The following is a 13,458-nucleotide window of genomic DNA, read 5'->3' as shown; positions in this document are numbered from 1 at the left end:
CACACTCAGGATGGTATTGCCATGCATTGTCAAAGTAGAATTCGTTTTCTTTATCCCATTTTTTTAAAGCTCGCTTTGTATTTATTCATGCGACTTTTCTGCCCTACATTTTGCTTTGTTCTACTGCCTTTTTCTGAAAGTATAAATACGTTCATTTCGCATTTTGCCTTCAGAAGTAAATCTTCTTTATTCAGTGCTCAGAATAGTGCTCTGCACATAGTAACTACTCAGGAAATAATTGTTATTAATTTAACGGGGAAAGGCAGTGTTCCTCATAAAAGACAACACATTTAATTAAGTGAATTAATTTTTTACTCTTATTCAGCCACCCGGCAGGTAATACTGCCTTTTAGGTTAGATGTCAAGGGAGGACCTCGCTGAGAAGCTGATGTTTTAATTAGACTCTGAAGGAAGTAAAAGAACTGAGAGCATCCCAGGCTGAAGGAACAGCAAGTGCAGAGGCCCTGACAGGAGCATGTTTGGGGAATAGTGAGAGGGTCATCGTGACTGGACTGGAGTCCGTTAGGAAGAGAATAAAAGGAGATGAGATCAGAGAAGCAAGGGGACCAAATCACATAGGGCCTTTCAGAGCAAGGACTTTGGCTTTTACTCCAAGTAAGACGAGAAGCCATTGAGGGTTTTTGAGCAGAGCAGTGACATGATCTAACCTCTAACACGACCCTCCAGCTGCTGTCTGAAGGGAATTAGGAGGAGACTGGCTAGGAGGCAGTTAGATCCAGGCAAGAGATGATCGTGGTGTGATGTGGCGGTGGGGGGGTGAGAAGAGACCAGATTCAGGGTATATTTTGAAAGGTTTGCTCACGAGATTTGTTAACTGAAAGAGTGTGGGAGATGAGAGCAAGAAAAGGATCAGTGATGATGCCAAGGTTTTTGGCCTGAGCAGCTGGAAAGATCAAGTTGCCAACAACAGAGATGGGCAGACTCAGGAGAATAGGTCGGGGGCCAGGGGAGGACTTAACGAGCGATGTTTGAGATGCTGTTAGACATCTAAGTAGAATTTATGTGAGTCGGGAGTTATCAGTGTGGGTGTAGCTAATACTTGCTGGTACTAAAGCCATGAGCTTGAATGAGGTCACCCCGGGGGGAAGTGAGTGTAGATGGGAAAAGAGTCCGTTGACTGAGCGCTGGGCCTGAGCATGGAAATGTAAGATGGTAAATGGGTGAGAATGAACTTTTTCAGGCTGCAGTTGCAAACCTGACTGAATACTTTAGAAGCTGTACATGTCTGAAGCAGACTGTGTATGTTCATGAAATAAAAGTACTTAATTCAAGAAAGGTTTTAAAACAAACAGGCTAAAGATTCAATACAGCAGATAATTGTTTCTGTCAGTAAAAGACTAGGTAAAATTTAATGTAAATCATTTTTAGAATGTTTTTCTTCCCCTTAAATTAAGATGGAAGAAATCATGGCATTTTTTGGGTGGTACTTTACATATATAAGTGGCCTCAAACCCCTTCTCATTTGTTGAAGTTTAGGATGGTGGTTAATCACACTTCTTCACACCAGCTGTCTACCTTTGCTACTTTTTCTATGAATAGTATTGAAACTATGTATACACTTGTCCTTTTGATCCAGTGGCTTAATCAAATCAATTTGGGGGGGGGGTCAAATGGCAAAGGAATATTTTGACTGAATAACCTAATTTCTTGATGAGGTAATGGGTCATTTTGGTCCAAATGAATAATCTGAGCCACAGTACAGAAGTATCTTCCTGCTTTCTCCACCAAAGTCAAATGTCTAGTATTTGAATTCTTCTTTTATGTTACATCGGGCATGTTGGTTGTGGTTTCTGCTTTTGTAACAATGCAGGTCATCCAATTACCTTTAAGCACTCATTTTAAAAAAAGGTATGCTTGGACTTGGAGAACAGACAGACTTGTGGTTGCCAAGGGGGAGGGGGAGGGAGTGGGATAGACTGGGAATCTAGGGTTGATAGATGCGAACTATTGCTTTTGGAATGGATAAGCAATGAGATGCTGCTGTTTAGCACTGGGAACTGTATCTAGTCACTTATGATGGAGCATGGTGGAGGATAATGTGAGAAAAAGAATGTATGCATATATTTGCGACTGAGTCTCTTTGCTGCACTGTAGAAAATTTGGCAGAACACTGTAAACCAGCCATAATGGAAAAAATAAAAATCATTTAAAAAAAGATATGCTTTATAAAGGTAAGAGTGGAGAGGACTATGAAAAATTTTGGTAGGAGAAGATTTAGAAAGTGCCTTCCTTACAATTACAAATATTTACTTTAGTTTCCTTTAGGTCAGATCAAACTCTGGGAGGCTAAAGTTGAGGAGGTTGACAGATCCTGTGATTCAGATGAAGATTATGAAGCCAGTGGACGAAGTCTGTTATCCACACATTACACTATTGTGATCCACCCCAAAGACCAAGGTCCGACTTACCTCCTCATTGGATCCAAACACGAAAAGGTATGTAAGGACTAACTGGTTGATTTAGAATGATTTTGACTATTGTCGTTACATATTGGTAATAATGTTCAAATGATCATAAGTACAAGCAAAGATTTACATATAAACTTGGACATAGTATTCTTTTAAAAATGATTTTATTTCTGATATATTTCAAACACAAGATATGACAGACACCCTTTTCTACTTAATAGATATTAGATTTCATGTTTTTTTAATCAGTGTGAAATTAGTAGCCATCTAAATGTTCAACAGTAGGAAATTGATTAAATATATATATGTCCATATGAAAAAATATTTTGAAGACATTATCTTTTTCTGTAAAAAACAGATAATTATAATTTCTGAGTTTTACTAATATAGTAAAAGCCCTTCCTTAATATAATCGTAGCTATGTGAAAATATAATGTACATATATATTTTAATAGAGGAAAAAAGGCCAGTAGAACAGAAACATGGGTTCTTTCCTTTATTTCTTTTTTTTTTTTTTTTTTTTTTTTTGTCTTTTGCCATTTGTTGGGCCGCTCCTGCGGCATATGGAGGTTCCCAGGCTAGGGGTCTAATCGGAGCTGTTGACACCAGCCTACGCCAGAGCCACAGCAACGCGGGGTCCGAGCCGCGTCTGCGACCTACACCACAGCTCACGGCAACGCCGGAACCTTGACCCACTGAGCAAGGGCAGGGACCGAACCCGCAACCTCCTGGTTCCTAGTCGGATTCGTTAACCACTGCACCACGACGGGAACTCCCTTTATTTCTTTTTTCTCTTTTGGCTGCATCTGTGGCATGCAGAAGTTGCCTGGCCAGGGATCAAACCTGTGCCACAGCAGTAACCAGAGGCACAGCAGTGACAATGCCAGGTCCTTAACCCACTGAGCCTCGAGGGAACTTCATAATTAATGTATACAGCTTGATGGTTTGGAAATAATCATGTACTCATGAAATCATCACCACAATCTATGCTATAAACCTAACTATCACTTCCAGAATGTTCCTGTACACCTCTTTTTAAGTTATTATTTGTGTGTGTGTGATAAAAATTACTTAACATTAGATCTAGCCTCTGAGTAAAATGTTAAGTATGTAATACAGTATTGCTCACTATAGGAACTATGCTGTACAATAACCCTCTAGGACTTTCTCATCTTGTATAACCACAACTTTGTACCCTTGGACTAGTACCACCCTGTTTCCGCCCCACACCCAGCCCCTGGCAACCACCATTCCACTCTCTGCTTCTATGAGTTTGACTGTTTTACATCCATCACATAAGTAGTATTATATGGTATTCGTTTTTTTGTGTCTAGCTTTTTTCACTTAGCTTAATGTTCTTCATCCATGTTGTCACAAATGGCAGGATTTCCTCCTTTTTAAGGCTGAATAATATTCCATTATATGTACATACCATATATTCTTTTTTTAATTTATGTTTTGAATTGACTGATACATATTGTTTAATAGATTTTAATAATTGTATGACATTAAGCCATACTTTTCCTTTTTTTTTTTCTTTCTTTTTTTGCCCCCCCCACCCCATGGCATTGGCGTTCCTGAGCCAGGGATCAGATCCGAGCCACAGGTGCAACCTAGCTGTGGTAATGCCAGATCTTTAAGCCACTGTGCCGGGCCAGGGATCCAACCTGTGTCCTGGCACTGCAAAGATGCTGCCAATCCCATTGCACCACAGCGGGAACTCCCCATGTTTTCTTTACTCATTCATGCATTGATGGACACTTAGGTTGCTTCCATGTCTTGGCTATTGTAAATAATGCTATGATGGACATGGGGGTGCATGTATGTTTTCAAGTTACTGTTTTATATAAATTTATTATAATGCTTCCTTCATATAACTACTCAGAACTAGAATTGCTGGATCATATGGTAGTTCTATTTTTAGTTTTTTGAGGAATCCCTGTACTGTTTTCCATAGTGGCTGAACCAATTTACATTCCTTCCCGAAGTGTACAGGACTCCCTTTCCCCACATCCTCAGCAACACTTGTTATTTCTTTTCGTTTGTTTGTTTTTGAGAGTAACAATTCAAACAGGCGTGAGGTTTTCATTGTGGCTTTCAGTTGCATTTCCCTGATGGTTAGTGATGTTGAGCTCCTTTTCCTGTACCTGTTGACTATCTCAATATCTGTGGAAAAATGGTTTTCAGATCCCATTTTTAAATAGGATTGTTTTTCTTTTTGCTGTTGAATTGTATGAGTTTTTGTTGTTTTTTGTTTGTTTTGGCTGTATCCGCAGCATATGAAAAGTTCCCAGGCCAGGGACTGAACCTGCGCCACAGCAGAGACCAGAGCTGCTTCAGTAACAACACTGGATCCTTAACTCCACTGTCCCACAGGGAACTCCTGTGAGTTTTTAAATATATTTTAGATATTAACCCCTTGTCAGAAATATGATTACAAATATTTTCTCCCATTAAGTATGTTGCCTTTTCATTTTGCTGATTGTTTTCTTTGCTGTGCAGAAGCTTTTCATTTCATGTAATTCCACTTATCTATTTTTCTATTTTTACTTTTGTTGCCTGTTTTTGGTGTCATACCTAAGAAATCATTGCCAAGGCTAATGTCCAAAAGCTTTTTTCCTCAATGTTTTCTTCTAGTTTTATGGTTTCAGGTCTGATGTTTAAGTCTTTATTCCATTTTGAATGGATTTTATGTATGGTGTGAAATCAGTGTCCAGTTTCACTAAAAAAACATGTGGGTATCCAGCTTTCCAAACACCATTAATTGAAGACATTATACTTTGCCCACTGCATTCTTGGCAGTCTTGTCAAAAATCAGATGACTATATATATATGTGTGTTTATTTCAGGGCTCTCTGTTCTGTCCCATTGGCCTAATGGGGCAATCATTAGGCCCATTATGGGCCTAATTTCAGCTTTTATGCCAGTACCATACTATTTTGATTAACTTAGCTTGCTATTATATTTTGAATTAGGAAGTATGATTTCTCCAGCTTTGTTCTTCTTGATCAAAATTGCTTTGGCTATTTGGAGTCTGTTGTGGTTCCGTGTTAATTTTAGGATTTTTTTTTCTTTTAAAAAAGCAATTGGAATTTGGATAGGGATTGTTTTGAATCTCTATGAGTTGCTTTGGGTAGTGTGGACCTTTTAATAATATTAAGATTGGATGTCTTTCCATTTGTTTGTGTCTGCTTTAGTTTCTTTTTTTTTCTTCTTTTTAGTGCCGCATCTACAGCATATGGAGGTTCAGCTGAGGTTGAATTGGAGCTGCAGCTGCCGGCCTGTGCCACAGGCACTGGTTCTGAGCCACATCTGTGACCTACACTGTAGCTTGCAGCAATGCTCGATTCTTAACCCACTGAGCAAGGCCAGGGATCGAACCCACATCCTCATGGACACTCTGCTGGATTCTTAACCCCCTGAGACACAATGAGAACTCCACTTTAGTTTCTTTCATTAGTGCTTTTTGTTTTGGGGGTACAAATCTTTCACCTCTTTGGTTAAATTTATTCCTAATTATTTTATTCTTTTTTTTTTTTTGACTATTGTTTTGGGATTGTTTCCTTTCTTTCTTTCTTTCTCTTTTTCTTTTTTTTTTCTTTTTTTGTCTTTTTAGGACTACACCGGTGGCATATAGAGGTTCCCAGGCTAGGGGTCAAATCGGAGCTGTAGCAGCTGGCCTGTACCACAGCCATACCAATGCCAGATCCGAGCCACGTCTACAACCTACCACAGCTCTCATCAACTCCAGATCCTTAAGCCACTGAGCAAGGCCAGGGATCGAACCCATGTCCTCATGGATACTAGTTGGGTTCGTTAACCACTGAGCCACAATGAGAACTCTAGGATTGTTTTATTAATTTTCTTTTTGGATATTTCATTGTTAGTGTATAGAAACACAACTGATTTTTGTATGTTGATTTTGGATCCTATAACTTTGCTGAATTTATTAGTTCTAACAGTGTTTTATGGAATCTTTAGTGCTTTCTGCAAATGAAATAAGGTCATCTGTGAACAGAGATAAGTTTACTTCTTCCTTTCCAATTTGGATGCCTTTTATTTCTCTTTCTTACTCTATTGCTCTGGCTAGGACTTCCAGTGGTATGGTGGATAGAAGTGGCAGGAGTGGGCATCCTTGCCTTGTTCCAGCTCTTACAGGACAAGCTTTCACTTTTTCACCATTGAGTATCATATTAGCTGTGGGCTTTTCTAATATGGCCTTTATTGTGCTGAGGTATGTTCTTTCTGGGTATTATTTTCTTCCTTAAATTTTCTGGATTTCCTAAGTATTTTGTATGTGTTCTTTGTATGTACTGGGAATTGTACTTTAAATTTGATAACATTAGTTGTATTTATTAAAAGAGTATTAATTGGTTGTGTTTATTCTAGCCTCTTAATGTCATGTTACCTTCTTACTTTTTTATGCTTCTCTAAGAAACATCTAGAAAATAGAAAATAATAAAATGTGATCAATGGGGAAGAGGTACTATGAGCACAATTCAAGTGAGCCTGCTTCAGAACTCTTTGACTAAGTGGCTTTTAGTTAATATTTTAAAATTAAGAGGTTTTTTTTTGTTTTTGTTTTTGTGTTCCAGTGTCAGAGTTTTCTACTGGTTACCCAAGTTGTTTTTTTCTTTCAGTCATCAAAAGCTATATCTTGGTTAACATCTCTATTAATATGTTTTGATTTTTAAGGACACTTGGCTTTATCACCTGACTGTTGCAGCTGGAAGTAACAATGTAAATGTTGGATCTGAATTTGAGCAACTTGTCTGCAAATTGCTGAATATAGAAGGGGAACCTTGTAAGTTGATATGTTTTTATGGTTTATGAATGGGTCCTCTTAGTCTGTTGGAGTTTCGAATTTGTGGGTTCCTGTTTCCCTGCAATGTATCCATCTTTTCATCAGCCTTGCTTCTCATAGGCCAGGATTCTCATTGTGTTCCTTCGACTCCAGAGACACCATCATTTTTCAACATACCGTATCCTATCACACCTCTTTGCCTTTGCTCACATTACTCCCTTTGCCTGGTACACCCTCCTTCCTTTACATTCCCCACCAACCTGTTAAAATTCTACCTACCTTGGGAGTTCCCCCGGCCAGCCCATCCCAACTCAGCATCTGGCTCATAAAAGGTGCCTGATAAATGTTAAAATGATGTCCCAATGCATTTTGCCATTTAACCCTTTTACAACATTTGTCGCTTTGCATTGAAATTTTTTTTAATGACTAAGTTTTCCCCATTGAGAGTCTAGATTCTAAGCTCTGTTTTACTTAATAATAGAGATCACATTTTATTTGCAGTGTCTAGCCTAGGAATTTAAGAAATGCTGATTTTAGGAATGACTTCAAGTTCTTCTTTATCTTTCTAACCTCCTCCTGCTCTGGCTTTTCCTCTCTGTGTCTTCCCCCAGCTCTCTCTCATGTATAGTCATCTCACTACCTAGATCACCAGTTTTTTAAAAAAAATTTTTTATGGCTGCGCCTGTGGTATATAAAGGCTCCTGGAATGGGGATCGATTCTGAGCCACCGATGTGACTTATGCCACAGCTTCAGCAATGCCAGATCTTTTAACCCACTGAGCCAGGGATTGAACCTGCACCACCACAGTGACCCAAGCCACTGCAGGTTGGACATTTAACCCACTGCACCACAGTGGGAACTCCCTAGGTCACCAATCTTTAGCACATTTAAGTAACATGACAGTGGCCCGGCAGACTTGTTTGGGCCCAGAATGTTAGTACCAAATTCTTTCAGACGTAATTTATCCAAAACAGAAATATGAGAATCCAAGTTTCCTGGAAACTGAAATAAAATAATGTTACCAGAGGTTTTGCACGACTTTTATGACTTAAAGTTGTGAGCCAGGTCTGAATGAGCTAATTTCAAAAAGGAGAATTGGAGGCCAAAATAATTGATCATTTCTGTTTCCTGTTCGTATTTCCTCTGTATTTAGCCTCTCAGATATGGAGACATCCTACTTTGTGTCACAGTAAGGAAGGAATCATTTCCCCTTTGACAACACTGCCTTCAGAAGCTCTACAGACAGAAGCTATTAAGTTATTTAAGGTAAACTTTCATATGGAGTTGTATATTATTAAAAATGTTCATAGAAAAAAATTAAAATTTAGGTTATAAAGTTTCACTCTTTCCAGGAAAATTCAAAATGTGATGATAATGCTGCTGAAGAAGAAAATCTCCTGAAATAAAATCAGGTGAATTTAAAATGCTTTCTGAGTGAGGATTTGAGATTTACTGAAATGAGCTATTTATGGTTTGGGCCATGTGAAACACTTCATCAGAGAAGAAGCATTTCCTCCTCAGAGGGAGAGAGTTGTGACATCACACGTGCCTCGGTGTTGGAAGAGGGATCAGCACTCTTCTTCTCCAGCACTGCTCTCAAATTCTTATTCTTCAGCCTCTGTTTGAAATCCCTGATCACTTGAAACTTGCCATTCAACTGTATCAATTCTTTGCCCCTCATCTCTGTCATCAGTCGCCTTCTGGTAACTCCTCAAATTTCATTAAGGAAATTAATGAAATTAAAGAAGTGGCTCCCAACTCACATTCCCTCTACCTCCATTCTTGCCATTACCCTGCATGACTTTCCTGTCACTTCACTCACCAATGCCTCGGCCTTAAGATTCCTGACCTTCTCAAGGTCAGTAAGCTTCACCTCTACTCTGCTTCACCATCCTGTTCTTCACGTTCATGCTATGACCTCAACATTCCTTATAAGAACACCACTTCTAAAAGCTTAAATACTTTTTTTTTTTTTTTTTTGCTTTTGCTTTTTAGGGCCACACACATGGCATATGGAAACTCCCAGGCTAGGGGTTGAATTGGAGCTGCAGCTGCAGGCTTCTGCCATAGCCACTGCAACGCAGGATCTGAGCTGTAGATGTGACCTACACCTCACAACAATGCCAGATCCTTAACCCACTGAGCAAGGCCAGGGATCGCCGCTGAGCCACATCGGGAACTCCTAAAAGCTTAAATTCTAATATGTCTTTTTTTAACCATGATCTCTTAGCCCATGAGCTCTCTTATTTTCTTACTCTTCCTTACTCTTTCTTTCTTCTTCATATGCTCACTGAGACCTCTGTTTTGAGCCACTTACTTTCTTTGAGGTCAAGAGAGAGCACAATAACTCCCTCTTGACTTTTCTTCCTTCTTTATCCAGTCTGGATGGCTTTCCTAATACTCATAGTTCTTTGGGACTCATAATTCCATGCATTCTTCAGCCAAACCCCGTCAGATTTCAGTGCCACTGTCTTATTTGCTTCCATATTAATCCCGGGGGTACTGCTAGAGAGCATCAAATAGCCAAATGGACTGGAGCCAGTATAAATCTATGGTCTTCATTCCTTAGGACCAACTGTTTCTGCTTTTGCTTTGCTTTGGTCACATCCCACTCAGATTTCCTTCTCAGTAATACTCCTCACAACAAACTTACCTTCTAGTTCAGTTGGAAAATTAGAGGGCATCAGAAATGATCACCTCAAATCTCTATTCCTAACAAACATTCTTTCATTTATTTTTTCTTCCATTACTCCAAGTCTTAGAATATAGTGTACCTTCTGTAGATTTGGTTTTTGACTTTCCACCAAGATCTTGGTAATTTATTTCCCCCTCATCTCTTAAGAGTCTCAATTTTTGTCTCTTTTTGGGCTTTTTCTTGCCTACATTCCCCCTATCTCAAAAAGTTTGTGTTTACTAGATAATATTAAAGAATTATTGTTAATTTGGGGTGGGGGATGATAATAACAAGATGGTTATGGGAAAAAATCTTTATCAATTGGAGGTCCCCACTAAAGTATTTCTTGGTAAAATAACATGATATACATTAAAATATTCCAGAAAAAAAAATGGACTCAGGGGTTGAATGAAACAAGTGTGGGAGAATGCTGATAATTGTTGATATTAGGTGATGGGTACATTAAACTAGTCTCTCTACTTTTATTCATGTTTTAAAATTACCATAATGGAACATTTTTTAAAAAGCCACCTGTAGAATACAAAAATACCCAAAGCAAGAAAGACTTTACACAACTACATTTGAAAATCTGAATTAAGTGATCAACTTTATAACAAAAAAAATGGCCAAAATCAATTACACAGCCAAATGAAAATTCAAACAGGGGAATTTACCATATTTTATAAGTGTGGGTAACTTCAATGCTGTTACAGCTGTCCTTAAAGAATAGGAAAGGAAATTTTGCAGCTCAAAGACGTAGCAAGAAAAATTATCCAAAATGAAACACAGAGTTAAAAAAAGTTGAATAGAGTATGGTGAGCTATAGGATAATTTGAAGTACCCATATATATATGAACAAGAATAAAAGTAGAGAGACTAGTTTAATGTACCCATCACCTAATATCAACAATTATCAGCATTCTCCCACACTTGTTATATATATATATAATTCCATCTGGAATTAGAGTTCCACAAAAGGAGAGCAAAAAATGTTCCCTTAAAATAAATGCATATTCTGCTCTGAGGAGGAGTATTCTACAAATTAGGTAAAGTAAGTTGACAGTGTTTAGAATTTCTAAATCCATACTTATTTTCTGTCTACAGTTCCATAGTGGGAACTGTTCTCTCAAATATTGACAGAGAGTACTGAAATCTCTGACTTTAATTGTGAATTTTGTCTATTTCTCCTTGTAGTCCTATCAGTTTTCGCACCATGTACTTTGAAGCTATGTTATTAAAACATTTAGGATTGTTATGTCCTCTAAATGGACTGACCCTTTTATATTATGAAAATTACCCTCTTTTTTCTTTTCTTTTTTTTCTTTTCCAGGGCCACATCCATGGCATATGGAGGTTCCCAGGCTAGGGGTCTAATTTGAGATGTAGCCACTGGCCTACGCCAGAGCCGCAGCAACTCAGGATCCGAGCTACGTCTGCGACCTACACCACAGCTCATGGCAACACCAGATCCTAAACCCACTGAGCAAGGCCAGGGATCGAACCTGCAACCTGATGGTTCCTAGTCAGATTCATTAATCACTGAGCCACGATGGGAACTCCTAAAAATTACCCTCTTTATCTCTGGCAGAATTCCTTGTTCTGCAGTCTACTTTGTCTGGTGTTAAGGTGGCCACTCCAGATTTCTTGACTAGTGTTATCACAATGTATCTTTTCCATCCTTTTAAACAAAAACTATTGCTGAGAAGAGAATCAATATAATTCATGCAGAATAAATCTAATCATTTCTCACCTTGAGTATATCAATTTTTTTCATTTAATTCAGACCTGCCAGCTTTTTATAAATGCAGCAGTTGACTCTCCTGCAATTGATTACCACATATCTCTAGCCCAGAGTGCTTTTCAAATTTGTCTGACACATCCTGAGCTACAGAATGAAATTTTCTGTCAGCTCATTAAACAGACAAGACGGAGACAGCCGCAGAATCAACCAGGACCCCTGCAGGTATGTATTGATACATATACATACAATTTTAAATGATTTCTGTTTCTGATTAGAAGAATAATACATAGTCAATATAGACATTTAAAAAATACAGAAAGTTTGAAAAGGAAAAATAGCTGTTAATATTTTGATATATATCAAATATTTTGATATATATCCTTTCAGTTTCTTTATTTATAGTTAATGTATATGTGTATATATTTGGGCACGCTCAGTTTTTCACATTGCTTGAGTTACCATGTGCATACTACTTTTTTTTTTACATAATAAAATACATATATTTAAACGCAATTACATTCACACAGATTATTATATCATGGATCTTAAGAAACAGATTAAAATATTTAAAGAAAAATTGAAATGTAATAGATAATACTAAATAGCAAAGATGCAAGCCATACAAAATGGGATAAAGTATAGAATAAATTTCCTATTTGTCTCAGCATATTTTCCATTCCACTTCTCCGGAGGGAGTCACTTAATCTGTGCATACTACTTTTTTAAAACTATGGAACATAGTCATTTATCCTATAGCTTTCAGCAGTCTTCCGTTGCATTGTATCAACTGCTATACATTTAGGTTTTTCCAATTATTTTTCCTATAATAAATACCACTGCAGTAAACATCTTTAAACCTAAATTTTGTATGCAAGTCCAGTGCATTTCATTGAATCAACGTCTAGAACTTTGCTGTATCTTCAGCGATATTCAGTATAATTCTTCTTTTAATTTCTTTTGAGGTAAAAAGTAGTATCTCACTGTTGATTTTGGATGTATTTCTTTAATCATTAGGGCAGTTGAATTTATTTTCAGGGTTTTTTTTTAGTCACTTGAGTTTACTCTTCAATTGAAGAGTAAATAATAATCTTTGCTTATTGACTCCCTGTCAACCACAGAATGAAACAAATTTCTTACCCTAGCATGGATCCAAGTTTTGTGGAACTTTGAGGCTTATGCAATGAATACTCTCTAAGAAAAAGAATATAGAATACATTACTTTTACACATTTTAAAAGAGCATATGACCATGTCATATGACTCTGACAGCTCCGAGGGCCTGCCCCAGGGATTTGGAGGGGACCTGTGTGTGAGAGGGGTGGTGAGGCTTAAGCTTCATTTGCCTTAAGGATCCTTCATAGTCTGGCTCCAATGGCCTCTTCTCTCTTCACTTCATCTTATGCATCCTGCCTTCAGCATTCAGTGAATAAATAAACTCTCCCTATTCTTCAAACACACCCTGCCTTTGCATTATCCTTCACCTTGCACTTGGCATTATTCCTGTTATGTGGATCCCCCTGCTTTCTTCCCATATGTGGACTTCACAGTCCAGCCCAAGCAGCATCTCTCCCGTAAATTCTTTCCTGACTCCCACAACAGTTAGTCACTCCCTCCATTGGTTACACTTCAAAAACGTTATTACATTGATTTGACAATGGTGTATTATAAATTACTGTTTAAATGTATAACATCTTCTCCTAGACTGTGGGTTCTTCAAGGGCAGGGTCTTTCCTTCTTCTCCTTTTTATTATTATTTTTTAATTTTATTTATTTGTTTGTTTATTTATTTATTTATGTCTTTTGGGGGGCT

The 13,458-nt window shown here is 37.9% G+C and overlaps 1 protein-coding gene across 15 annotated transcripts in view; it reads left to right on the top strand.

The window, feature by feature from the left end:
* Positions 1-13,458, top strand: part of PLEKHH2 (pleckstrin homology, MyTH4 and FERM domain containing H2) — a 126,047-nt gene that overhangs the window by 79,060 nt on the left and 33,529 nt on the right. For 6 of the 15 annotated variants that reach the window (XR_014842047.1, XR_002342738.2, XM_021087574.2 and 3 more), the window contains 4 exons: positions 2,277-2,456; positions 7,125-7,233; positions 8,388-8,500; positions 11,692-11,871. Coding sequence is in view for 5 of the 15 variants with exons in the window: in XM_021087574.2 (XP_020943233.1) it covers positions 2,277-2,456; positions 7,125-7,233; positions 8,388-8,500; positions 11,692-11,871 (582 nt within the window). In the remaining 10 variants the exon portion in view is untranslated. Of the gene's footprint in view, positions 1-2,276; positions 2,457-6,519; positions 6,664-7,124; positions 7,234-8,387; positions 8,501-8,586; positions 8,647-11,691; positions 11,872-13,458 lie in introns of those variants that run through there. The other 9 variants (XR_014842053.1, XR_014842050.1, XR_014842054.1 and 6 more) reach the window with 5 other exon arrangements.

This window comes from Sus scrofa, chromosome 3 (assembly GCF_054392235.1).
Source record: "Sus scrofa isolate SSC_HxYL_T2T_F1_AM1 chromosome 3, Sscrofa_HxYL_maternal_Yorkshire_Landrace_v2.0, whole genome shotgun sequence".
Lineage (NCBI taxonomy): Eukaryota > Metazoa > Chordata > Mammalia > Artiodactyla > Suidae > Sus > Sus scrofa.
Note: the sequence above shows the minus strand (reverse complement) of the source record. Positions and strands in the feature narration are given on the sequence as shown.